We start from the raw sequence: 27,383 nt of genomic DNA, 5'->3' as shown, positions 1-27,383 counted from the left end.
TCCAAAGACTGGTTGAGCTTATTGAATGTTCATTTCAGAAAAACTGAGCAGCAGTTTCAAGAAAGCAGATGACATTTAAAATGAGAAAATTAATCAATTCAAGTGATGCAAAAAAGAGTAATATAACAGATTTATAGCCTTAGAACCACCACTCCATTAATTCTAGTACCTGGTGCATCTAAAATGTTGTATAGGGGTAAAGAGAGGGAGTGAGCATTAAGGAAATACAAAAAGGAAATGAAAAAGGAAGGTGTAGAATTTATAGCTATTTGAATAGAAATTTAGCTTTAAATCAAGTACAGTAATCATTATGGTTGGAAAGGGTCTTAGTTTATCCATAATCATTACTGTATATAAATGTCTTTCATTGCTAATTTCTAGATGTCGTTTTGGTATTGGTAACCACTTGGCAACTTTAGTCTGGGCAGGTCATATGAGACAGCAACTCTGCTTCTTTTGGCCAATTACCTTTCCAAAATTACATCCATCTTTTTATTTCAGCCTCTTCATATTAGTAAATAAATAAAGAAAAAATCATTTTCCTGATTAGTTAGGTATAATAGCGTTACGTAACATGAAATCAGAGGAATTATTTCTGGTGATAGAAATTCATTTCCCGACATAATATGGTTCAGATCTCACAATAAACTGTAGGTCCCATTGCTAGGTGACCAATTGGTTCCTAGCCATGAAAAATATCTAATCATTCAGGCCAGTCCTAGGAGAGCTGTTAATCTGGTAAAACTAAGATATACTTAACTTCAGTACAATAAATGTTTTTTTTCTTTGTAAGGTTTTTTCTGTTGATTTTGTTTCAAGTCCCATCACTGAATCATTACTTGTCCCCATTGTTATTTGTTTCAAAGCTTCTTATAGGTCAGGTTGTAAATAGGTTTTAATGTTGGTAAGTGCTAATAAGGCAGTTTGAGTTTGGGTAATAGTGTAACCCAGATTGCACATTGGAGGAAGACATTTATACAGCAGGGGTGTGTATTAAGAGAATTGCTCTTGAGTTTTGAGAGTAAAATTATACCTTGGATGGCATTTTTATCAATTGATATGGAAGTACATATAGGGCTAAGTATTTATGGACAGTTTGTTCTTTCAGATGTGTGTTTACTAACTTTTGGTTAACTTTAAATATTACCCCATATCATGCATGATGTAATGTTGCAGCTTTGTGGGGAAGCTTCAAGGAGGTTTTATGCACTTTGTTGAACTTGATTCCTAGTTGTATATCCCACATGTTGAATGATTTCTATTGATAAAGAATTCCTTAACTCACATAATAGCTTGGCAATAGCCGAGGACTTGTTCAGGTACTGAATATTTCTACCGGTCACTATCCCAAAGGGGGCACTAGTAAGGTTGGGGGTCAAGTTACTGCTTTAACATTTGATTCATCAGGTAAAACCTTATGGGCTGGAGATGACAAGGTTAGTATGTTCAGCTGTCATTTTCATATATTTATACTATAATACAAATTGTAGATTATGTGTGGTATGCCTCTCTCTAAATGCAAGTTGGTAATGAGACTGGAAGGATTTACATATCAGAGGCTCTAGTATGTTGGAAGCTACCTGGAGTTTATGTACATAAAGAATTAGTGTATTCAATTGACTTTACATTTGTTCCGACACGGCATACAAACCTTCGGTCCTTTTACAATAGGAAGGTACTAGCGGCAGCTGGATAGGTCGTAAGCTTTCGAACAAGGGGTTCGGTAGTTAACTGCTTGTCCGACAGGCGCGCGCGCGCGACTGGGAGGTAAACAAACCACTTTTGCTTTCGGCCTCACAGCGAGTGGACTTGTGTGTTCGACGCTCTCTGCCCGCTTCTCGTCGTTTGCTTTCCTTGAGTATTTGGTTGTGTTTGTGTATGAATCATCATTGTAAGTACAATCATTTCCTCTTTTTTCATCCAATTGTGAATTATTTGATCAATCATGGAATCTCCACGCCTCGCTACCCCCCGGAGATTGTGCCCGGGTACCGAAGGGCGTAAATGCGGTAAGTTCCGCTCGTTCCCTGAAATTGATCCACATATTTTGTGCGCTCGGTGTCGGGGACGCGAATGCACCCGAGCCGAGCCCTGTGAAGTGTGTTGTAATTGGTCGGAGGCGCAGTGGGGCTTGTACGAAGGTAGGAAGAAGCGAAGGCCTGCAAAGGAGTCGTCGGAAAGCTCTCCCGCGACTCCTTTGGTTACGGACACTTCGTCTTCTTTCCTGCCGCCCGCTCAGCTCCCACGTTTTGTTTGGCGCCTTCCCCTTCGGGGGGGGGTTTCTAGGTCCTTCTCCTCACCCGACCTGTCGAGTGTGGAGGAGGGCGCTAGATACCCCGATGTCGAGTTGTACTCTGGGTCCTCTATCCGTTCGTCTTCATCGCACGAGCGGGTAGAGGATCCTGCTAATCACCCGACCTTTGCTTCCTCAGGTGCGGTTGCCGCGAAGGACGACCTCGGACAGGTGTGGGCATCAGGTTTGGGGGTCTGCAGGGCGTGCCGAGTGTCCAGGGGCTGCTCTACCATCTCGCTGGCTCTGTGGCGGTCACGCATGCTACGGTAACGACCACCACCACGACCCTTTCAACGCCTGGCTATGCTTCACCTCCTCACCTGGTGTACACCCCGCACGCGGTCTCTGTCACACCAACTACATCGGTGCAGGGGCCAGTCGCCGTACCACGGGGGAGTGTGATGCCGCCGCCTGGGTTTGCCGTGCTGCCGCGACCGGACTTCGTGTGCCCGAAGAGCTCGCCCCTGGACCTCCCACCAGTACCTAGGATGTCTGTGCCGCTGGTCCGTCCACCTGGACCGCCTGTACAGCCTGCCGTACCTGCCCAGCCGCTGTTCACGGACGTGATGTTGCCGACCACTGCTGCCGTTCCTGTACCTGCTCCTGCCGTCTCCACTGCTGTTTCTGTGATGCCTGCACCTGCTGACGTTGTTCCTGTTCGTGGCGCCGCTGCTCCCGATGCCGATCTGTTCGGACAGGTGCGTCCGGGCCCTGTTGCTTCGGCAACAGCAGCCCCGGCTCCGCCCTGGATGACAGATCTGACATCGGTCCTGAGGAGGTTGACGAAGAAGAAGAAGAAGAGGAGGAAGGTGTCGTCGTCGTCTTCATCGTCTTCTTCGTCGTCGTCGTCGTCTGCCGCCTCTTCCCCTTCTTCTTCTAAGGCTCCCCCGCCTAAGAAGAAGAAGGTCGCCTCCCCCCCCCCCCTAAGAAGTCTCCTTCGGGAGCTTCTAAGGGCCCGTCTCGCTCCGGTGAGACGGGGGGGTTCTTCCGCTGGTCACCCTGCTCCTTCGGGGGCAGGACCCGTCTCTTCTTCCGCAAGGAAGAAGACTACGGGGACCAGAGGAGTGCCGGCTAACACCGGCACTTCCTCGCCTGCTGTTAGTGGTTCGACCACGGCAGCAGGGTCCGTCTCGGCCTCTCGTTCGCGAGAGGTACCGAGTGTATGGTCGCCTACCAGCGCGTGCAGCTAGGAACCAGACCTCTGAGCCAGCTCAGCGTCAGGTTCACGGCACGGAGCGGAAGACTGGTGACAGCCGCTCACGCGACTCTCACCAGACCAGCTCTCGCTCTCGCGGCGAGCAGCTGGCTACCCGGGCGGACGTGACGGTCCACGACCGGCTACGGGCTGAGGCTGGGAAGAGGTCCCCCCGTTCGCCGGCACCAGCCACGGCTGGTACCAGCGACGTGACGCGCCGTGAGGATACGCACCGGTCTCACCGTGACAGTGGAGCTCGCCGGTCGCGTGACCGTCACTCTCACAGAGAGCGATCGGGTACGGCGACCAGCACCAGCTCTTCTGACACACGAGACCGGGGCCGCTGTTCTCAGTCCAGCCGTTCTCCACAGCGAGACGGCTCGACTAGGCCTGCAGCTCGATCGCCACCGCGGGTTGACGATCGCCTGCAGTCTTCCAAGCCCACTGGTTCTGCCAGCGAGCGAGGAGGGAGCGTTAGGTCTGCCTCTCCCATACCTTCAACCTCCTCGGGTTACACCGGGAGGGGCGAGGTATTGAGGAGTGATCGTGAGGGGTGTGCCCCTCAGGATCCCACCACGACGTCCTACGTACCAGGCACGGTTCTCGGACCGGCCAGGTCGTATGCACAGGTGGCTGGAGGAGACCGAGAGGGGTGTCGCTGTTCCCCCCTCGAGGGGGGAGGGTCTCGGGAGATGCTCCTGTTCGAGGGACTGGATGGTCTACTCCGAAGGATGCAGTCACTCCTGAGATTCAGAGGAACTTTGCCGAGGTAATTGCGCTGATTCGTCAGCACAACGACCTCGCGGAAGGATCGCCGCTCCCACCATCCGAGCCCACGTCCCGGCTCGAGTCGTTCTGGGGCCCGAAGAGGGAACCCAGACCGACGGTGGGTTTTGCCGCGTTCCGAGCTTGCCGACTCAGTGCTGGACCAGGTAGAATCTCTTGTCTCCGGGCACAAAGACGGTTCTCTCAAGTCTGGCAGGTCGAGCAAGCTGCTTCCACCTCCTCTGCTGCGACAGCGGCGTTTTTATGTGCCATCTGAGGACCCGATGCCGCCCAAACAGGTAAACCCGGAGTTAGCCAGGCTGACTCCGGGTGTGTCTCTGCAGCAGCTCCTGTCCGAGAACCTACGGTTCTCGCAGCAAGAGGCACTCGGCCTGGAATCCACTGCCATGGCAGCTTTCCAGGCCGTCTCCTGGTTAGATCTGTGGTCCCTCACAGTATCTAAGGTCGCAGCCAACTCCGGGGGAATTTCTCCCGAAGATGACTCGGCCTTTAGGAGACTTTGCCAGTCTGGGGGAAGAGCCATCTCCTTCCTTGCCCACCAGACGGTGAACCTGTGGGCCAACCTGGTTCTCCGACGTAGGGACGCTGTCCTTACTCGAGTTTCCAGGGCGGCTGGGCGTGAAGCGGCATTGGGACTCCGCAACGGACCTTTACGGAGTTCCACGTCTCTCTTCCCAGGAGAGATGGTGGACGCGCTGCGGTGGACAGACATCGCACTGACAACAGTGACCGTCTGGTTCACCAGGCAGTCTCGAAGGCTTCTGGGCAGCCTCGGACTGCGGCCAAGCCAAAGAGCTCGGCTAGCGCTTCCTCGGTGGCTAAGACGGTAGTCGCGTCGAAGCCCCGGGGAAAGACTCTGTCTTCTTCGACTTCTAACCACAAAAGGGGAGCCGTAACCAGCCCACCCTCCTCCCAGCCCTCCTTCTCCGAGGAGGCTCTGGGAAGAAGTCGAAGAAAGGGGGGAAACGCTAGGGACGGCGTTCCCCCTCACCTGCTGCCGGAAGTGAGGGGGTGCCTGGCCAGCCATTGGGCAACTTGGCAGCGCTACGGCGCCGAGACCTGGATTGTAGATGTCCTTCGGGAGGGATATCTATTACCCTTCGAATCTCGGCCACCCCTCACGTCCAACCCGGTCCAACAGCAGTCGTACGTTCCAGGGTCATCGAAGGACGTAGCATTGAGACAGGAGATCAAGACCATGCTGAGCAAGAGAGCTGTAGAAATCGTCACGGATCAGTCACGGGCTTTTACAGTCGACTCTTCCTGGTGGAAAAGTCTACGGGAGGCTGGCGAGCCCGGTGATAGATCTCTCTCCCCCTGAAACGGTTTGTTCGCCCAGACCCGGTTCACGATGGAGACGGCACGTTCCGTGCTCGACTCCATCAGGGAGAACTATTTCATGCTTTCAGTGGACTTGAAGGATGCGTATTTCCAAATACCCATTCATCAGTCCTCCAGAAAGTACCTCCGCTTCATCCTCGACGGGACGGTGTACCAGTTCAGGGCACTTTGCTTCGGTCTCTCAACCGCCCCACAGGTGTTCACGCGAGTGTTCACTCTGGTGTCTGCTTGGGCCCATTCGCACGGGATACGTCTGATGAGGTATCTCGATGATTGGTTAGTCCCTGGCGAGCTCCCGCTCGCAGTTGCTACAGGACAGGGATCGACTGCTCGAGTTCTGTCGCGATCTGGGGATCGTTGTGAACTTCGAAAAGTCCGATCTCGAGCCCAAGCAGAGGATGAAGTACCTGGGTATGCTGATCGACACAGGTAGCAGGGCGAGTCTTCCCCGCAGACTCGCGGATCAGCAGATTCAGGGAGGCAGCCAACCAGTTCCTGTCTCGGCAGGAACAGGTAGCTCAGCGATGGCAAGTCGTGATCGGACACCTGTCGTCACTCGAGAAGTTAGTCCCTCACTGGGCGTTCTTCACCTGCGGTCTCTTCAGTGGAGACTAAAGGAGTTGGTCACAGGCGACGGATCCCCCAAGCTTTCCAGTGTCACTGACACCGGAGGTGAGGCAGGACCTAGCCTGGTGGCTGGACGACAGAAAAAACCTCTTAAGAGGAGGGGGTGCCTCTGCGCACTCCCCCCCGGACATGCAGCTGTTCTCAGACGCATCGACCGAGGGATGGGGCGCACACCTGGAGGAGTTGCTGATTCAGGAGTGTGGGACGAGAACGACAAGCACCTTCACATCAATGTACTGGAACTCAAGGCGGCGTTCCTCGCTCTCCAAGAGTTCCAGGACCGCTTGATGGGACACTCAGTGGTGTTGATGTGCGACAACACCACGGTACGTGGCCTACGTCAACAAACAGGGGGGCCTAGTGTCTCTCCCGTTGTACCAGTTGACTCGGCAGGTGCACGAGTGGGCCGAGGCACACTCAATAGAGCTGTCGGCACGCTACATTCCAGGGAAGAGGAATGTAGTAGCAGACACGCTCAGCCGTCGGGATCAGGTGATAGGGACCGAGTGGTCTCTACACCAGGACGTGGCGGAAAGGCTCTTCGACCTGTGGGGGCGACCAGTCGTGGATCTGTTCGCCACCCGGCACAACAGAAAGCTTCAGGTTTTCTTCTCAGCCGTGCCGGACCCATGGGCAGCTGCAGAGGACGCTCTTCAACACCCGTGGGACAACCTCTTTCGTCTATGGCCTTTCCCCCGTTCAGCCTGATTCGCAAGAGGTGATCAGTCGAGCACTGGTCACCCTGAATCTCAGGATGATCCTGGTGGTCTCCCAAATGGCCACAGGCCATTTGGTATCCGGACCCTGCTGGCTCTTCTCGCAGGAGAACCGAGAGAGATTCCCCCTTGGCACAACCTTCTCGCCCAGCCACACGTCGAGCGGTACCACCGAGCAGTCCAGTCCCTACAACTTCACGGCTGGCTGTTATCCACCATCTCTTGCGAACGAGATGCTTTTCTCGTAGCGCAGCAACAGAGATGGCTGGAAACGTCCGTCAGTCCTCTGCAGCTGTGTACCAGGGGAAGTGGGCCGTCTTCTGTGGTTGGTGTCGTAGACGGGGTATATCTCCTCTCAGAGCCACTCTTCAGCAGGTAGCGGATTTCCTCGTGTTTCTTCGCCGAGAGAAGCTCCTCTCAGTCCCCACAGTCAAAGGATACAGAGCCGCCTGGCTCTCGTCCTGAAACTGAGGGGATTGGACATCTCGGAACTCGTTCGAGATCTCCTTGCTTATGAGGAGCTTCGAAAGGTCTTGCCCACCCAGGGAACTCAGGCCCCTGCGTGGGATGTGACTTCTCGTCCTTAGGAGTTTGACTCGAACGCTGTTCGAGCCACTCCGAGAGTCGTCAGACAGGGATCTGACCCTCAAGACCCTCTTCTTGCTGGCCCTGGCATCGGCGAAGAGAGTAGTGGGGAACTTCATGGTCTTTCCTATGATGTACGACACTCCAGGGGATGGGGATCTGTGACGCTCGATTTCGTCCCGAACTTCGTTGCGAAGACTCAGAAACCGTCGGTCCCTGACGACAGGTTCGAGTCCTTCACGATTCCCTCCCTAATGGACTTCACCGATAATGATGCGGATGAGATGCTGCTTTGTCCTGTGAGGGCGCTACGGCGCTATCTGAAGAAAACTCGACACCTCAGGCCTGAGTGTCGACGCCTCTTCGTTAGCACCGGGGTAACCAAGAAAGAAGTATCCAAGAACACTCTTTCATTCTGGCTGCGTGAGGTCATCAGGAGGGCGTATGAGGCTGATGGTAGTGACGACATCCGTACGTCCCGTCCGAGAGCTCACGAAGTCAGAAGTATTGACCCCTCGTTGGCGTTTCGTAAGAACTTCTCCGTGGCGCAGGTCCTGAAGGCAGGGGTCTGGTCTAACCAGACTACCTTTACGTCCTTCTACCTTCGGGATATTGCCCACAGGTCCTTGGATACCTTTTTCCTTGGGACCCGTGGTGGCTGCTCAACAAGTTGTGTAGCTAACCCAGACCCTCGCAGGCTGAAACAGCATCGAGTCCTGGTGTGACTGTGTGGATGGAGGTGTAGTGAGTGAGTGACTGGCTCCCTCTTCCCATCTTTTCCTCCTCCTCTACCTGTGGGCAGAGGGCCACGGTCGTCACTACGCTGGATGAGGACGAGATGCAGGTGAGCTATATGACAGAGCCCCATCCTATCCCTTTCACTAGGGATAGGAGCAAAATATCCACCACTTCTCCTCCAACCCAAGGGGGGGGAAGTGGATGCCTACAAGAGTCAAACCCATGACTTTATATTTGCTCCTGTACAGGAACAAGTTCTTACATTGCTGGTACGAAGAGATACGCTTGCCTCTCTCTTAGTACTCGGTCCAGAGGTCTGACCATTGATCCTGTGGTGCACACCCCGATCAATCGGACAGAGGCTTGGATCCCTCCCACGCTCTTACGACCAGGGAGACTTCCAAGGTTGGGCGAACACCAGTCTGTTCACAAAAGACTCAGATTTCCTCCCACCAAGAAGTGAGTCTTACCTATTGTAAAAGGACCGAAGGTTTGTATGCCGTGTCGGAACAAATGACCAGAATTTGTCCAAAATTGCATTTTTCCTAACTATACAAACCTGAGGTCCTTTTACACATAGTCCCAACCCATGGCCACCCTCACTCTGCAGTTTTTGCTTGGGCCAAAAGCAAAAGTGATTTGTTTACCTCCCAGTCGCGCGCGCGCGCCTGTCGGACAAGCAGTTAACTACCGAACCCCTTGTTCGAAAGCTTACGACCTATCCAGCTGCCGCTAGTACCTTCCTATTGTAAAAGGACCTCAGGTTTGTATAGTTAGGAAAAATGCAATTTTGGACAAATTGTCATTTTACCAAGGGAAACTTTTTACCTTTTGGAAATTCAGTATTAAAGTATAAGATCTTTATGGTCTTCTGTTGAAAAGACAAGTTGAGATTTAATCCTTTGAATTACACTTAGTTTCACCATTGTTTGTTCAGTCATTTTATTGTACGAGTTGGTATTTCACATAGACTACTTCATTGAAAGCTTAGAAACCGCTCTTTTATATGGTTAACTTCGTATAATAGCCAATGAGCTAACTATGGAGTGTCTAGACCCTGATAATTGTCTGCAGTTTATAAGGGATAGAAGCCAATAGAGTATGTGGATGAGAGGACAGAGATCATTGAAAAAAAATGGAAACAAACAGACCAAGACCAGTGAGAAAAAAGGGGTTGAAATATTCATAATAAAAAGATTCAGTGATCAGATACTGCATTAGTTAATGGCACTGACTACTGAATAACCCTGATCCTGATCCTGTATGTTCTTTCATATGCTAGTGAATAAATGATAATGATGGATGATTAAATTCAAAACTAAAGATTAACTCCAGAAAACCTCATTTCTGATATGTGAGTCGTGGACTCTAGTTGACAGTTTGTCATCATAGCAGATGAGAATTGCAATGTTTATTTCAGCTAAAAGTATCAGCAAATTGCATGGATTATCAGCTCATGTCACACCAGATCTAAAAGTCATTGGTTTCCCTTCCGTTTTAAAGTGCAATTGCTAAGATCACACTTATGTGTCATCATATTAAATTATTTAATAATGACAAATAATGCTGGTCAAGTTTTGTTTTGTTTAATGTAATGCTTGCTCCCTAAAAGCTTTTAATTGAACTTGGATTCTTGTTCCCCTTTTCTCTGGGTTTTACCGAGTTCAAGTACATATATTTGAGGGAGGTAAATGTACAAGAAAGTATGCATGCAGAGCTGTAATTTAACCTATGCTTCTGTTTGTGTTAGTGTAAACTCCACATAGGTGTTATTAGTTAATGATCTGTGATTTTACAGGGAACTATAATTTCCTTCCTCTTTGATCTCGGAAGTGGAGGTTTGAAGAAAGGTAAACGTTGCATGGTCAGTGAAGGAGCTGCCATTACAAGCTTGTCTGCGCGTACCTGGGCTAGCCGAGAAGCTCCCAACCCCACACTTCTTGTTAGTGCTGCATGTAATGCACTTCTTCTTTATAGGTTAGTCATTATTCATATTGTATTGTGAAGCTTGAATCTTTGTGGTATGTAGGTGTTCTGCTATTTCTCAGAATTTTTTATGCTGCAAGCTCAATTTGCCTTCTATTTTTAGGATTCTTTTTAAAACTGCACTAAACTGCTAATTTCCTAAGATCTTAAGCTTTTATTGTGTAACGACTGTTGAGATCACAAGAAAATTAAATCAAGTGGGAAGTCAATTTTGTATTTGCAAGTAGAAACCATTCAGTTTAGTGAGTGAAATCTAATTGAGATAATATTGGTCATGGAAATCATTTTAAATTTTTTAAACTTAAGAGGGTTTTTCTTTTTTCTGATAATCCATGTATCTATTGCCTAGATTTATTTATCAGAAGATAACTCTCTGTGTCTAGTGCAGTGGAATGAAAATATAAAATGCATAGAATCTTCAATCTTTGAATCTTCATTGGCCAAAGATCTTGATCTTGAATACTAACATCTGTGTATGCCATTTTATTCAGTGTATTCTAGCTATGGCCAAATTTCAAGTGATGTGATTCAGAAATTGTGCTTACAGACTTCTGTATAACAAAAACTTTAAGCACTTTGTTGCGCAAACTTGAAAACTTCTCCTTGTCCCTGATTTAGATTAACCTTGAATAATCATTGTTTTTTTTTTGTGTTTCTTTTGTTTTACAAAAACATTAAGGGGGCCGGCTGGAACCCTTATATATGGGGGTATAGGGCGAAAAATGCAAAGTCATGAAAAAATTCATGGAGTTTCATATGGCAATTGAGAATATGTATACGAAATATTTCGTCAAAATTCCTCTTACTTTCGTAGTTACAGGGTAATTAGTTAACGTAACTCAATAAGCATAAAACATTGATCCGTACAAGAAAATGCAATATTTCTTCTATTATTGTAAATTTTGATAATTATTGTCAAAGAAATTGGGAGAAATGGCATCTGTAGACATTCCCCGAGGCGAGAAGGGAGACTTCATTCAGCTACCAAGTCCAACCATGATCCAGTACGAGCACAAACTTCAAGTAGTCTACACGTTCGATTTCACTTCTGACATTCGCTTGCGTTTATGTATGTTTATGTATGTTTCGGCAAGAATTTCATCATGCCAATGAGGAAAAGACAAGGAAAACATCTCGCTAACATACAGACGAAGAAAAAATCGCTCAAGTATTATTACAGAATATCATAATATACGCGTAGTTAGTGAAGAGAGAGAGGAGGGTTGTGTAGTAATGCCCCTGTCTTGCCTGACAGCACACGTCACACTGTGCCTAAGGCTACGATCTTTGAGCAAAGAGATCTTCATTTATGATAAATAACATAGTTTTATGCATGACACTTACCTGGCAGGTATATATATAGCTTATCCTCTTTGTCGCACTGGCAGAATTTCAAAACTCGCGGCAACCGCTAGTACACTGGTAGTTCAGGTAATGGCCACCCCGTTCCTGTGGTGCTGGTGCTCGGAACCATTCCCGTTTTCCTCAGATTTTCTCTGCCAGCCGAACCGGCAACATCGTTGTTGGTTCTCTGATAGAATTTCCTGCTCGTTGACTGACTTTTTGGATATTGGTATCGTATTCACGAAGTTAGCTTGGCAATCGCAATTGATCTTGCATTAGTATGTCTGATTCAGGGAGTATGTTTAGAGTTTGTGTGAAAGAAGGGTGTAAAGTGAGACTGCCGAAATCATCGGTAGATCCCCATACTGTATGTAAGAAGTGTCGAGAGTTTGTATGTACGTGGGATAATAGGTGCAATGAATGTGAGTGCCTGAATGAGAAAGAGTGGAAGGCTCTTGTTAAGTATGTAGAGAGACTAGAAAAAGATTGGGTGAGAAGGTCAGTTTCTAGAAGTGAGAGATCTGGTTCTTCGAGTAAACCTATGAATGAATCTTTGCCTGTGTCTTCTCCAGCTCATTCCCATGTAGATGTAGCACCTTCCCTAGGTTTCTCCTGCGCCCGTTGCTGTATCTGGAAGGGATACTACTGATCCACAAATTGTGAAAGTGTTCGCTGCCCTTGCGTCCATGGGAGATCAGATTAAACGGTTTAACGGACAAAGTGGAAGTGTTTAATGACAGTGTTGTGGAGGGGGCGTCTGATCGTCCCTCTCGTGCTCCTAGACCTAGACCTCTGTCAAGCTCCCAGACCCAAGGGAGAAGGCATGTCGACAGTCGAAGGGAGGCGAGAGGGGTTTACTCTCGATCAGGCGTCCCTTCAGGCAGTCCTGTGGCGTCCCAGGCTGCAGCAGTACGCCATAGGAAAGGCGATACTGGGAAGTGCGTTTTTTCGTCGGATAGTTCGACATCAGGAAGCAATAGGCGTTTTGTTGAAGTATCGCGTCCTCTCAAGAGGTCATACGTGCCGACCTCATCACAGGATGAAAGGGTTTTTGAACAAGAAGGTTGGAGTAGCCCTGAGATTTTTTCATCGGAAGATGAAGAAGCAATCCCTATCAAGAGGAAGAGGATTTCGCGTCCTTTAGAGGTGACTAACCGTGCGGTGAGCGGTGTTTCCCCTATTAGAGAAACTCCGCTACGTAGACGTCAGGATCGCTCGCCTCTCCGTTTTAGCCCAGTGCGTCCTCATTCTCCTCCGCCTCAGGAGTCTCGTAAGGAAGCGGAGACTAAGGAAGTTCTGCGAGACATGCAGGAGAAATTAGCAGTGATTGTTAAATCATGGGAATATCCCGAACAACCTTCGGCTAGACGTAAGGACTCGTCTCTCCCGGTTAAGTCTTCCAAGAGGACGCAGGACGTACAGTTGCCTCCTCGTTCTCAGGCGGGATCTTCTCGTAACCCAGGATGCAGTGCGTCCTATAGGAAGGACGTATCTCCAACACGGCAGGACGCAGGACGCAAGAGGAAGAGTGATGGACGCATGAAGAACGCAAATGTTATGGAGGATGCAGGACGCAGGCGGCATCATGTGGATACATCTTTCCGACAAGGAAGAGAGGGGTTTTACAAGGAGGTAGTTCCGCATTCGCTCTCCAGGCTAACGGTGGATAAGGATCCTGCTATGGAGAGTCATCAGGATCTTGGCTTTCAAGATATTTCTTCTCAGGAGGAAGACTTCGTTGAGTTTTCGGAAGAGGACAAGAATGTGGAAGCTCAGTCCTCGGACTACAAGAAGCTAACCGAGTGCCTCCTTTCATTGTTTGAAGGAGATTTTCAACCTTCAGCCCCGCCATCTCCTCTATCTCAATTTTCGAAGACGAAAACACCCAAGAAATCTTCTTTTTTGAAAATGACCTTGTCGATTTCAGCGAAGAAAGCCCTTCAACGTGTTAATGAGTGGTTGAAGGAGAAGAGAGAGTCGGGGAAGACTTCTTTTGCTTTCCCACCGGCCAAATTGGCTTCGAAGTCTGGTGTTTGGTACACTACGGGGGAAAGTCTTGGCCTGGGAGTTCCTGCCTCCTCCCAGGGAGACTTTTCTAATATAGTGGACAGCTCCCGTAGGCATGCCTTACACGCAGCCAAAGTGTGGTGGACTTCTTCAGAGTTCGACCATTTACTCAAGGGTATTTATCGGACTTTTGAAGTTTTTAATTTTCTTGATTGGTCGTTGGGTGCATTGGCTCGGACTGCAGAGATGGGAGATTCTTCAGACTCGGATTTGCCTAGAAGTATCATGTCCTGTATGGATAAAGCCTTAAGGGATGGAGCTAATGAACTTGCTTCACTGTTTACAGCAGGCGTTCTAAAGAAGAGGTATCTTTTGTGCTCGTTCGCTGCGAAAGGAGTCTCGAACGCGCAAAAGTCGGAGTTGATGTTCTCCCCACTTTCAGGACAACTTTTTCACAGGATCATTAAGGGATATCAGCTCTTTCCCTTACTCAGAAGGCTACGCAGGATCTGCTGACGTCTTCAGTAAGGAAGTATTTACCCGCTAAGGTAGTGAAGAAGACACTGAAGGAAACAAGGACAGCACAGCAGCCCTTTTGGGGTAGGACTTTTTCCCGACCAGCCTTTAGAGGGAAAAGAGTTCCAGCCAAAAGAGGTTCGAAAACCTCAACCAAACAATGATTTAGAAGTCCTCCAGACGTGTGTTGGTGCCAGGCTTTTAGACTTCTGGGAAGTCTGGCAAAACAAAGGAGCGGATCCTTGGTCTGTAAGGGTAGCGAAGGAAGGCTACAAGATCCCCTTCCTAAAGAAACCACCTCTCGCTACAGTCTCGAGAGGCCCTAGGGGCTTATTACATCGATTTAGAGAAGAGAGAAGCTCTTTGGCATCAAGTTGTCAGTATGTTAGAGAAGGGAGCCATAGAACCTGTTCTGGATCACGAATCCCCAGGTTTTTACAACCGTCTTTTTCTGGTACCGAAGTCATCAGGAGGTTGGAGGCCAGTACTGGACGTAAGTCAGCTAAACTTGTTCGTAGAAAAGACCAAGTTTACGATGGAGACGAACGATTCAGTACTGGCAGCGGTACGACCAGGGGACTGGATGGTAACGCTGGACTTTCAGGATGCATATTTCCATATTCCGATTCATCCAAGGTCCAGGAAATATTTGAGATTCGTGATCCAGGACAAGATATATCAATTCAGAGCCCTTTGCTTCGGGCTTTGCACGGCCCCTCAAATCTTTACAAGGATGATGGTGAACGTGGCGAAGTGGCTTCATTTGTTAGGAGTCAGAGTCTCTCTCTACTTGGACGATTGGCTCATAAGAGCACAATCAAAGCAGCAATGTCTGGAGGACACGGACCTCACATTGGATTTAACAAAGCAGCTGGGTCTGATGGTGAACCTGAAAAAGTCACATCTGAGCCCCACACAGGAGCTAGTTTATTTGGGGATTCTGATATCCTCAGTGACTTTTCGGGCTTTTCCGTCACCCGAAAGGCAGACCATGTGCCTTCGGAAAGTGCAAGAATTCCTATCGAAAGACCAATGTTCGGCGAGAGAGTGGATGAGCCTGCTGGGGACACTCTCTTCGTTAGAACGGTTCATTTCCCTAGGGAGACTTCACATTAGGCCCTTACAGTTCTTTCTGAACGAAGTCTGGCCAAGAAGATCGCAACCAGATTCCTTCCTGTTTCCAATTCCTTTGAAGATAAAGGAGGAACTAAAGTGGTGGCTAGCCCCGGGAAGGTTAGCAGAGGGTACGTCACTCCAGCAGAGGAACCCAGACCTGATATTATTTTGAGACGCGTCAGACGCAGGCTGGGGAGCGACGCTGGGCCCTCGAGAGGAGTCAGGCCTTTGGAACGAAGAAGAGAAAGCTTGGCACATAAACAGGAAGGAACTGATGGCGATCTTCTTGGCTCTGAAAGCGTTCAGACCGTGGATCAGCGGCAAAGTGGTGCAGATCAACGCGGACAATACCACAGCTCTGGCATACATACGAAAACAAGGAGGGACCCACTCGTTTTCTCTTTGCAACTTAGCGAAGGAGATTCTTCTGTGGTCGGAGAGAGAAAACATCACCCTGCTCACCAGGTTCATTCAAGGGGAGAAGAACGTCAGAGCGGACCTGTTGAGCAGGGAGGGACAAGTGCTTTCCAAGGAGTGGATATTGCATCATCAAGTATGCCAGAGGCTGTGGAACCTTTGGGGCAGACCAGTGGTGGATCTTTTCGCTACCGCAACGATGAAGAGGTTACCGAACTACTGTTCTCCAGTCCCGGACCCTCTTGCAGTCGCAGTAGATGCCTTCCTACTAGATTGGACGGGGCTAGACGCGTACGCATTTCCCCCGTTCAAGATTTTAGGAAGGGTAATGAAGAAATTCAGAGAAAGTCAAGGAACAAGGCTGACTCTAATAGCTCCATACTGGCCGGCCCAAACGTGGTTCACAGAGGTACTGGAATGGACAGTGGATTCTCCGAGAAGTCTACCCACGAGAGTAGATCTTCTCAAACAACCCCACTTCGACAGGTTCCACAAGAACACCCTCGCTCTGGGTCTGACTGCGTTCAGACTATCGAAAGACTTGTCAGAGCGAGGGGGTTTTCTAGAGAAGCAGCGAAGGCAGTTGCGAGAGCACGAAGACCTTCAACTATCAAAGTGTACCAGTCGAAGTGGGAGAACTTCCGAAAATGGTGTAAGAATCGGAAGATTTCTTCATCCAGTACCTCTGTGACCCAAATTGCAGATTTCCTTCTGTATCTGAAGAAGGAAGTGGGTTTGGCAAACCAAACCATTAAAGGTTATAAATGTATGTTGTCTGCAGTGTTTAGGCACAGAGGTTTAGATCTGTCCAATGACGCAGATCTTAGAGATCTTCTCAGATCTTTTAATACGAAGAAGGAACGACTTTGCAGAGCTCCTTCTTGGAATTTGGATGTCGTTCTCAAATTCTTAGAAACGGATAGGTTTGAACCTATGGACAGTGCTTCCTTGCGAGAGCTAACGACGAAAACTATTTTCTTGGTAGCCTTAGCTACAGCTAAAAGGATTAGCGAGCTGCAAGCTATTAACAAACAAGTAGGATGGAAGCACAACAAAGCAGTTTGTTCGTTTCAAGAGGAATTCTTAGCCAAGAATGAGAATCCTTCGCATCCGTGGCCAAGGTCATTTGAGATTGCAGGACTGGCTGATCTAGTAGGTCAAGAACAGGAAAGGGTTCTTTGCCAGTAAGAGCTTTACGTTATTACGTAGAAAGAACAAGAAGCATTAGAGGGACTTCAGGTTCTCTCTGGTGTTCTGTCAAAGATCCTACTAGACCTATGTCTAAGAATGCTATGGCTTTTTTCTTAAGAGAAGTCATTAAGGAAGCACATTTGCTTTGCCAGGAAGAATGCTTCGGATTGCTTAAAGTTGAAGCTCACGAGGTGAGAGTGGTAGCTACGTCCTTGGCATTCAGAAAAAATTTAGCCCTCAAGGACATTATAGATTCTACGTTTTGGAGGACAAATTCGGTATTTGCCTCGCATTACCTAAGAGACGTGAAGACAACTTTTGATAATTGTCAAACGTTAGGCCCGTACGTATCCTCAGGTACAGTACTGGGCAAAGGAGTTTCCACCCCATAACCTACTAACATGCTAGGCTGTTATTTTAATTAGGTTATAGTGTTTTTATGGTGTCTGAGAAGGTTATTACCTGCTCAGTTTTTTGGTGTATTGTTTTGTTATAGTGTTTGTGTGTGGTTCAGGTAATTAACTTTCCTAGCATGAATGCCCGTGGTAAATGAGGGCTAGGGTTCTCTGTCAGCAAATTGGTCATGTCCAGTTGTCAGACCCTTGTTATTAGCTTTCTCAACAAACAGGTCACATCCTAGTTGAGAGCTACTAAGGTTTAGCAGGCTAAGAGGCAGGACCTACGAAGTCAGCTACCTTAGCAGGTAAGGAACCTAATAGTAGTTTTAAAAATTAGTTAATTTTTAAATTATGACGATGTTGCTGTCTATGACCCACCTCCAAATGTGTCAATCAGCTATATATATACCTGCCAGGTAAGTGTCATGCATAAAAATGATTTTGTTATGATACAATAAAGTTTTATGCATACTTACCTGGCAGGTATATATAATTAAATTCCCACCCTCCTCCCCTCAGGAGACAGGGTTCAGAGAAAATCTGAGGAAAACCGGAATGGTTCCGAGCACCAGCGCCACGGGAACGGGGTGGCCATTACCTGAACTACCAGTGTACTAGCGGTTGCCGCGAGTTTTGAAATTCTGCCAGTGCGACAAAGAGGATAAGCTATATATATACCTGCCAGGTAAGTATGCATAAAACTTTATTGTATCATAACAATATCATTTTTGGTTTTTAAATACCCAAAATGGAATATGAAATTCATAATAATTATGATTTATTAAATTGTCTTTGTAAAAAGAAGAGTACACCTTCAAGTTTCGCCTCTGACCTCTTGCATTTATGTTTGTTTATCTTTGGTTTGGCAAGAATTTCATCATGCCAAAGAGGAAAATACAAGGAAAACATCTCGCTAACATACAGAAGAAGAAAATTCGCTGTAATAAGCTGACTTAGTGAAGGGGAGAGAGAGAGTTGCGTAGGAAGGAGTGCCCCATCTTGCCTCAAGCAGTGCCCCAGGCTACGATATATATGAGCAAAGGGATCATCATTTATGATTAAATTATGATAAATAAAATAGTTTTGGTTTATTAATACACAAAAAAGAAATATACATTCATAATAATCATTATTTATTAACATTGTCTCTATAGAAATACGAAGGAAAACTTTGAACGCCCGTATCTCAAAACTATACTTATTGACCTTCGAAATCTATCTTCTCACTTAGTTTTAAAGCTATAACATTGGAATTTGGTATATAACTAAGAAAGACATTATAGAACAATCAAATGAAGCCCTTTTTTCCAATTTTTGTTTCATCTTTTTTTTTTATAAATTTTTTTCTCGTGATTTATAGGGTTTATTTTTTTACCATATTGAAAAATTCATATCTAGCAAAAAAATGACTTTTAGAAAAAAACTTCTCATTTGATTGAAGGTCTACATCAGGTCTATATATGGTAGTAATCCTAGATCTTAATATTAAATATCAAGGGAGGAGATAGAATTTGAAAAATGGTTATTTTTGGGATAAATCGCCCTGGGGTCACAAAACCGAAGGTCAGAGGCGAAAATCATATGCGGTTTGGAGATGTCCCAAGTCACCTTATTAAGTGGTATGAATATCAAAGTCCTGTCCATAAAAAATGGCATTAGCCGGCCGGCCCCCTTAAGTGCTTTGTTATGCAAACTTGAAAACTTCTCCTTGTCCCTGATTTAGATTAGCCTTGAATAATCATTCTGTTTTTTTTTTTTCATAGAATAGTAAGATATTGGCAGTTTTGCTGGTTATATATTGTCACCAGTATACTATTGCATATTTATTTAATTATATCCAGAACAGTGACACCACAGTAATGTGTTATTTCTTTTCTAAATCCACATTGTTAAATTAACTCTAGGTAGAAGTGTTAGTGAAGTTTAAATGTACTAATACTTTTCTCCTGACTGCTGGAAGTTTTTTTTTTTTTTCATGAGACTTACCTGTCAGATATATATATATACAGTAGCTGTATTCTCCGAAGTCCGACAGAATTTCAAAACTTACGACACACGCAGTGGGAGGCCAGGTGGTTAGTACCTATTCCCGCCGCTGGGAGGCGGGTATCAGGAACCATTCCCATTTTCTATTCAGATTTTCTCTGTCGCCAGTACTGTCAACACCCGTTTTCAGTACCTCCGTCATTGGATTTTGTAAACTTTCGTTGCCACTTAAGTATTCTGATTGTCTTTTGGGTTTTTGACTTGGATTTGTGGCTAGGCATATGCTATCGTGGACTGTTTTGGATTTTGCTTTTACTTTTCTTGGATAAGATGTCTGGTTCTAGTTCTGCTAGTTTCAGAGTATGTTGTGTGGAAGAGTGTAAGGTGAGGCTACCGAAAGCTTCGGTAGACCCTCACACGGTATGCACGAGGTGTAGGGAGCATGTATGTTTGATTAATGATCGGTGTAAGGAGTGTGAGAGTTTGCCTGATTCCAGTTGGAAGACGTATGATTCCTATGTACGTAAGTTAGAGCGTGACAGGATCCGGAGGTCTTCCTCCAGGAGTGTGTCAGCGAGCAGAAGTCAGGGTAGTGAATTTTCACCTGCTATCCCTCCTGTAGACTTTGCTATCCCTAACCCTGTAGTGTTGCCTTCGGGCCCTGAGGTTGTGTCTGTGGAAGGTAATGCCCTTTCTGTTATGGATTCCATCCGAAACCTGGAATCTAAAGTGCTCGCTCTACAAAGTGGTATTGTGAAGTGCAGTGATGGTGTTAGTGCCCCTAGTGTTGTGGAGGGGGCGTCAGGTCAGCCCTATAATGCCTCTAGGCCTGGACCTCTGTCGGACTCCCAGGACTCAGGGAGTGGGCAAGTCAAAAGCCGAAGGAGGGTTACGGGGGCTCCCCACTGATCTGGCGTCCCTTCAGCAGGTCCTGATGACGCTTCCCAGGCTGCCAAGGATCGTGCTCGTGCACAGATCCTTAAGGATTGCTTCTCGTCCTCCTAAGCGTCCTCCCCGCGCAAGGGGTGGAGCTCTCGGAAGGACTTTCTCCCTCTTAAGAGAAGCTTTAGAGAGGAGGACGCTTCACGTCCTCTTTCTCGAGATGCATTTCAGTCGTCACCTGAAAGTTTTGACGCTTTCCCGCCGCAGAAGAGGACCAGGACGTCATCGGAGGATGACGCTGTTGAGCGCCTCAGTCGCTTTTCCTGTGAGAAGGAAGAAGGCGTCCCCTTACCCCTCGTCTTCCCACAGGATCAGCCCTTCCCCTGAGAAGGAGTCTTCTCCTACGAAGAGGATTCTCCTTGGTATGCAGAAGCAGTTGGCCTTGTTTATCGCCAAGAGGGAGGCAGAGCCGCGTCGACACAGGAAGGACTCGAGACTGACTATTAAGAGGTCCAAGTAGTCCCCCTCTCCTTCTCCTCGTTCGTCTCCCTCTTCTGCTTCATCACCCTCTAGATCTTGTTTGCCACCTCAGCGCTCGTCTAGAGGTTTCGATGAGCGTCACCAGAGACACCGGCGCGTGGCAAATCGCCACAAATTTTATAAATTCAATTCACCAGAGACACTCGCTAGACCGTCAGGATCTTCGTAGCAGGGATCGCCTAACTTCTCGTCATGACGCTCCTCGCGCTCCCCTTCGTGACGCTCTACATGCTGCTCAGCATGACGCTCCTCAGGCTGCTCACTATGACGCTTCTCATGCTGCTGCTGCTCGTCAGGACGCTCGTCAGGATGCCCCTTTCGCTGATCTTTGGGACGCTTCAGAGGCTGCCGTTAAGGATGCCCAGCCTTGTTCTACGAGTACTTCTTCAAAGGGGAGGACCCTTTTGCGAGCTGGGCCTCAAGGTTGTAGGACTTCTCGCACATTAAAGGACTCTTCTGTTGTTCCTGTTGAAGAGGGAAAGTTATCGGGTTCGTCGGAGCCTGCGGATGAAGAGCAGCCTTCAACTTCGTCATCTTCGGATTACCAGGTTTTGGCCCGCCTTCTGAGGGACTTGTTTGGAGACAAGTTCCAACCCTCTGCCCCTCGCTCTCCTCTCCTCCTTCGCAGTTAGCTTCATCGAAGACGAGGAAAACACCAGGCTTTAAGATGTCCATGTCCCTTTCTACGAAGAGAGCCTTCAAGAAGGTCCAATACTGGATGGATTCCAGGGAGGCCCAAGGCAAGACTTCTTTTGCCCTGCCTCCATTGAGGTTGAGTGGAAAAGCGGGCATTTGGTATGAGACGGGAGAGGAGGTTGGTTTGAGAGTTCCTTCCTCTTCCCAGGGAGACTTTGCCAGCCTTGAGGACGCTCCAAGAAGGTCTCTCCTTTCTTCTGCGAAGGTGTCGTGGACACTTTCGGAGCTAGATCATCATCTGAAAGGGCTGTTTAAAACGATGGAGGTCTTCAACTTTCTGGAATGGTGTTTGGGAGCCCTGGACTTGCAGTCTCGGAGTCCTGACTTGATTTCTCTTGAAGAGCTGTCCAGCGTTTTGGCGTGTATGGATAAGGCCGTCAGGGATGGTTCGGATGAACTGGCTTCCCACTTTTGTACGGGGCTTCTGAAGAAGAGGGCCTTGTACTGTAACTTCACAGCGAAGTTGGTTTCTCCATCTTAGAGGGCAGAGTTGCTGTTGGCCCCTCTGTCGAGCCATCTGTTCCCTCAGTCTATGGTTAAGGATCTCGCCGTCAGTCTGCAGGAAAAGGCTACTCAAGACCTCCTGGCCGAGTCATCCAGACGTCCAGCAGCCCCTTCTACTACTCCACTTGCATAGGCTTCCAAGAAGCAGAAGCCCTTTCGCAGGGGAGCTTCCTCGAGATCGTCTCCTTGAGGAAGAGGTCTTCCTAGAGGCAGAGCCCCTTCCAAGCTCAGGGGTAAGAAGTGACGCATCGGACCTTCAGACACCGGTTGGAGCCAGGCTTCTTTCTTTGCAAAAGCCTGGAGAGCGAGAGGGACGGACAGCTGGTCCCTCGAAGTCATTGAAAAGGGATACTAGATCCCATTCCTCAAACCACCTCCGTTGTGCACTTTTGTACGGGGCTTCTGAAGAAGAGGGCCTTGTACTGTAACTTCACAGCGAAGTCGGTTTCTCCATCTCAGAGGGCAGAGTTGCTGTTGGCCCCTCTGTCGAGCCATCTGTTCCCTCAGTCTATGGTTAAGGATCTCGCCGTCAGTCTGCAGGAAAAGGCTACTCAAGACCTCCTGGCCGAGTCATCCAGACGTCCAGCAGCCCCTTCTACTACTCCACTTGCATAGGCTTCCAAGAAGCAGAAGCCCTTTCGCAGGGGAGCTTCCTCGAGATCGTCTCCTTGAGGAAGAGATCTTCCTAGAGGCAGAGCCCCTTCCAAGCTCAGGGGTAAGAAGTGACGCATCGGACCTTCAGACACCGGTTGGAGCCAGGCTTCTTTCTTTGCAAAAGCCTGGAGAGCGAGAGGGACGGACAGCTGGTCCCTCGAAGTCATTGAAAAGGGATACTAGATCCCATTCCTCAAACCACCTCCGTTGTGCACTTTTGTACGGGGCTTCTGAAGAAGAGGGCCTTGTACTGTAACTTCACAGCGAAGTCGGTTTCTCCATCTCAGAGGGCAGAGTTGCTGTTGGCCCCTCTGTTGAGCCATCTGTTGCCTCAGTCTATGGTTAAGGATCTCGCCGTCAGTCTGCAGAAAAAGGCTACTCAAGACCTCCTGGCCGAGTCGTCCAGACGTCCAGCAGCCCCTTCTACTACTCCACTTGCACAGGCTTCCAAGAAGCAGAAGCCCTTTCGCAGAGGAGCTTACTCGAGATCGTCTCCTTGAGGAAGAGGTCTTCCTAGAGGCAGAGCCCCTTCCAAGCTCAGGGGTAAGAAGTGACGCATCGGACCTTCAGACACCGGTTGGAGCCAGGCTTCTTTCTTTGCAAAAGCCTGGAGAGCGAGAGGGACGGACAACTGGTCCCTCGAAGTCATTGAAAAGGGATACAAGATCCCATTCCTCGAACCACCTCCGTTGTGCATGACGCCCAGGGATTTGTCGCCCTCCTACCATCAAGAGAAGCAGCAGATTCTATTCGATCTGCTCGAGCAAATGCTCGAGAAGAGAGCTGTGGAACAGGTCCTAGATTTAGAATCCCCAGGTTTCTACAACAGGTTGTTCCTGGTGCTGAAGCAGTTGGGGGGGGATGGAGACCTGTCCTGGACGTCAGCAGACTGAACCATTTTGTATAAAAAGAAAAATTCAAGATGGAAAAGTCTCAGTCGGTTCTAGGAGCCTTAAGACCAGGCGACTGGATGGTTTCGTTAGACCTCCAAGACGCCTACTTTCACGTCCCTATCCATCCTCAGTCAAAGAAGTACCTGAGGTGTGTCCTGAAGGGGCAGGTCTTTCAATTCAGATCTCTCTGCTTCGGGCTAAGCACAGCACCGATGATTTTCACGGTTCTGATGAGGAATGTGGCAAGATGGCTTCACCTTTCAAGAATAAGGGTCTCGCTTTACCTGGACGATTGGCTCATTCGAGCATCGTCGGAGTCGAGGTGTCTGGAAGACCTTCATACGACGCTAGAATTGACAAAGTCCCTAGGACTTCTGGTAAACTTCGAAAAGTCCCATCTGATCCCTACTCAGTCCATCGTGTATCTGGGGATTCAGATGGATTCAGTGGCTTTTCGAGCTTTTCTGTCCCAGGAATGACAGCAGCACTGCTTCGACAAAGTTTCAGCCCTCTTGGGGAAGGAAACATGCTCGATGAGGGAATGGATGAGTCTGCTGGGGACCATTTCCTCGCTGGAGAAGTTTGTTTCCCTGGGAAGACTGCATTTCAGACCTCTCCAGTTTTTCCTTATGGAGAGCTGGGAGAACAAGGAGGACCTGGAACTGACTCTCAGGATCTCTCAGTCTGTCAAGGAGCACCTAAGGTGGTGGTACGACCCTGCAAAGCTGGCAGAAGGTGTTTCTATCAGCCTTCAGAGCCCTGACCTAGTGTTGTTTTCAGACGCATCCACGGCGGGTTGGGGAGCAACACTGGGGGGGGAAGAAGTGTCAGGCACCTGGAGAGGGGAACAGGTGTCCTGGCACATAAATCTCAAAGAATTGGGGGCATTTCGTTTGGCTCCAATTCTTCGAGGATCAGGTTTCAGGCAGAGTAGTCCAGATCAACTCGGACAATACCACAGCTCTGGCGTACCTCAAGAAACAGGGAGGAACACACTCTCGGTCCCTGTTCGGCCTAGCAAGAGAGATCCTGCTGTGGGCCCAGGCATGGAACGTAACGATTCTCACGAGATTCGTTGCAGGAGTGGAGAACGTCTGCGCAGGTCTACTCAGTCGGCGACAACAACTGCTTCCGACCGAATGGACCCTTCACCAAGAGGTAAGTCACGAGTTGTGGAGGTTATGGGGACGTCCCTTGGTGGATCTTTTTTGCAACGTCGAGGACGAAGAGGCTTCCTCTATACTGCTCCCCTGTTCTCGATCTAGGAGCAGTAGCGGTAGACGCCCTCCTCTGGGATTGGACGGGGATGAACGTTTATGCCTTTCCCCCGTTCAAGATCTTGGGAGAGGTGATCAGGAAATTCGCGGTGTCAGAAGGAGCAAGGATGATGTTGATCGCCCCATTTTGGCCTTCGGGAGGTTGGTTCACGGAGGTCATGACCTTCTTAGTGGACTTCCCAAGGACACTGCCTTGGAGAGTCGATCTACTCAGACAGCCCCACTTCGAGAGGTACCACAAAAACCTCCCCGCTCTAAGTCTAACTGCATTCAGACTATCGAAAAGTTGGCCAGAGCGAGAGGTTTTTCAAGATCAGTGGCAAGTGCTATTGCCAGAGCAAGAAGAGCTTCCTCTAGCATGGTGTACCAATCGAAGTGGGCCGTTTTCAGGAGATGGTGCAGGAAGAAGGGCATTTCCTCAACCACAACCTCTGTGAATCAGATAGCCGACTTCCTTTTTTATCCGAGGAAGAAAAGCTGGCAGTCCCAACTATTAAAGGATATAGGAGTATGTTGTCAGCGGTCTTTAGACATAGAGGTTTGGATCTAGCGAACAACAAAGACCTTCACGATCTTTTAAGGCCTTTTGAAACCTCTAAAGTGGCTCAGCCAAAGCTGCCTTCCTGGAACTTGGACGTAGTTTTGAAGTTCCTGATGTCTAGTCCATTCGAACCTCTCCATTCTGCGACATTGAAGGATGTGACCAGAAAGGCTATTTTCCTAACCGCTCTGGATACGGCGAAGAGAGTTAGCGAGGTTCAAGCCATCAGCAAACATATAGGCTTTAAAGGAAATAATGCTGTTTGTTCCTTAAGCCCTACATTTTTAGCCAAGAACGAAAACCCGTCTAACCCTTGGCCCAAGAGCTTTGAAATCAAGGGTATGACAGAAATTCTTGGACAAGAGCCAGAGAGAGTCCTGTGCCCTGTCAGGGCTCTCAAGTTTTATCTAGATAAAACAAAAGAAAGTCGAGGCCCTTCGGACAATCTGTGGTGTTCGGTTAAGAGGCCAGACTTGCCTATGTCAAAGAACGCACTGGCGTTCTTCTTAAGGAATACCATCAAGGAGGCTCATACGAACTGTCTTGATGGTGATCTTAAACTGTTAAAAGTAAATGCTCACGAGGTGAGGGCAATTGCAACCTCGGTGGCATTTCAGAAGAATATGGCACTCAGTGACATCCTGGGCGCCACCTTTTAGCGAAGCAACTCTGTGTTCGCTTCACACTTCCTAAGGGATGTAAAAACAACATATGAGAACTTTTGTTCGCCAGGGCCATACGTTTCCGCAGATACAATTTTGGGGGCAGGAAGTAGCACTCATCCTATCCTTTAGAAAATGGTTAGGAAGTGTTTTTTTTTTATTTTATTGTTTTTTTATGGTTGTTGGGTCGGCCGCCAGAGGCAGACTTCCCAGTCATTAGCTTAAGTTATGCTATCTTAACTTATGTTAGGCTTGGTCAGGTGGTGGTTTTGCTTCGTTGCCCTCATAGTATGGTCAATATGGTCTAGTCGCATTGTGGTCACGCCCCCGTTGACAGATCATCTAGAACTCACCAGCTAGACTCTAGTAAAGCAGAAGCGGACTTGGGTGACAGTAATCACAAAGTCAGCTATGCTAACAGGTAAGGAACCAAGGTGTCAATCATCTACATGTAATTTGTTTCCTAAATCCTATTCTGTCTCTTCCCACCTCCAATGGTGGGATTCAGCAGTATATATATCTGACAGGTAAGCCTCATGAACAAAACGATATTGTTATGATACAATAAAGTTTGTTCATACTTACCTGGCAGATATATATATTCATAGTGCCCACCCACCTCCCCTCAGGAGACAGTGGCACTAGAAAATTTGAATAGAAAATGGGAATGGTTCCTGATACCCGCCTCCCAGCGGCGGGAATAGGTACTAACCACCTGGCCTCCCACTGCATGTGTCGTAAGTTTTGAAATTCTGTCGGACTTCGGAGAATACAGCTATATATATATCTGCCAGGTAAGTATGAACAAACTTTATTGTATCATAACAATATCATTTTTATCAGCAAAGAGTATCTCATTTAGTGGCTTTCTTTATATTTTCAGAGTTGTAGATAAAGAAGGTGGACTCCGTTTAAAACGGAAATTCAATGTCGCTCATTCGTATCAACCCGTACGTTCAACTTTTTGTCCATTAATGTCTTTCAGGCAGGGTGCTTGTGTAGGTAAGTTCAAATGTGCTTCATTATATGATTGAAAGGATTACTACAGTAAATTGGTAGGACAATATGCATACATATTACTTTACCAATGCTGTACTGCTTTAAAAAATCTGGTATTAGTTGAGAATAAGATTGCCAGTAGAAGTCTTCCACTCAAGTGTATTATCGTGATTGAGATACAGGCAGTCCCTGGGTTACGACGTGTCGGCTTACGATTCCGAGGTTACGACGCTTGTCAATAGACGTTATTTCCAGGGTTACGATGCTTACAACGCTCATCTGGGAGATGAAATATGACACCAAAAATGCAAAATAATCAATATTTGAAGGTTGTTTTTGATGGAAAATGCCATAAGAATGCAGTTTACATAGTTTTCAATGCACCCAAAGCATTAAAAGTAAGGTTTTCTTAGGATTTTTTGACAATGTTCTGGCTTACAACGATTTTCGGCTTACGACGCGTCTCAAGAACGGAACCATCGTCGTAACCCGG

At 47.9% G+C, this 27,383-nt stretch overlaps 1 protein-coding gene across 2 annotated transcripts in view; it reads left to right on the top strand.

Annotated features, from left to right (window-relative positions):
* The window catches only part of LOC135194970 (WD repeat-containing protein 13-like), an 89,293-nt gene that overhangs the window by 59,237 nt on the left and 2,673 nt on the right, over positions 1–27,383 (top strand). For both annotated transcript variants that reach the window (XM_064221215.1, XM_064221214.1), the window contains exons 9-11: positions 1,293–1,436; positions 10,080–10,258; positions 26,775–26,893. In XM_064221215.1, coding sequence (XP_064077285.1) covers positions 1,293–1,436; positions 10,080–10,258; positions 26,775–26,893 — 442 coding nt within the window. The remainder of the gene's footprint in view (positions 1–1,292; positions 1,437–10,079; positions 10,259–26,774; positions 26,894–27,383) is intronic.

This window comes from Macrobrachium nipponense, chromosome 15, assembly GCF_015104395.2.
Source record: "Macrobrachium nipponense isolate FS-2020 chromosome 15, ASM1510439v2, whole genome shotgun sequence".
Classification (NCBI taxonomy): Eukaryota; Metazoa; Arthropoda; class Malacostraca; order Decapoda; family Palaemonidae; genus Macrobrachium; species Macrobrachium nipponense.
This window is presented reverse-complemented; position numbering and strand designations above follow the sequence as displayed.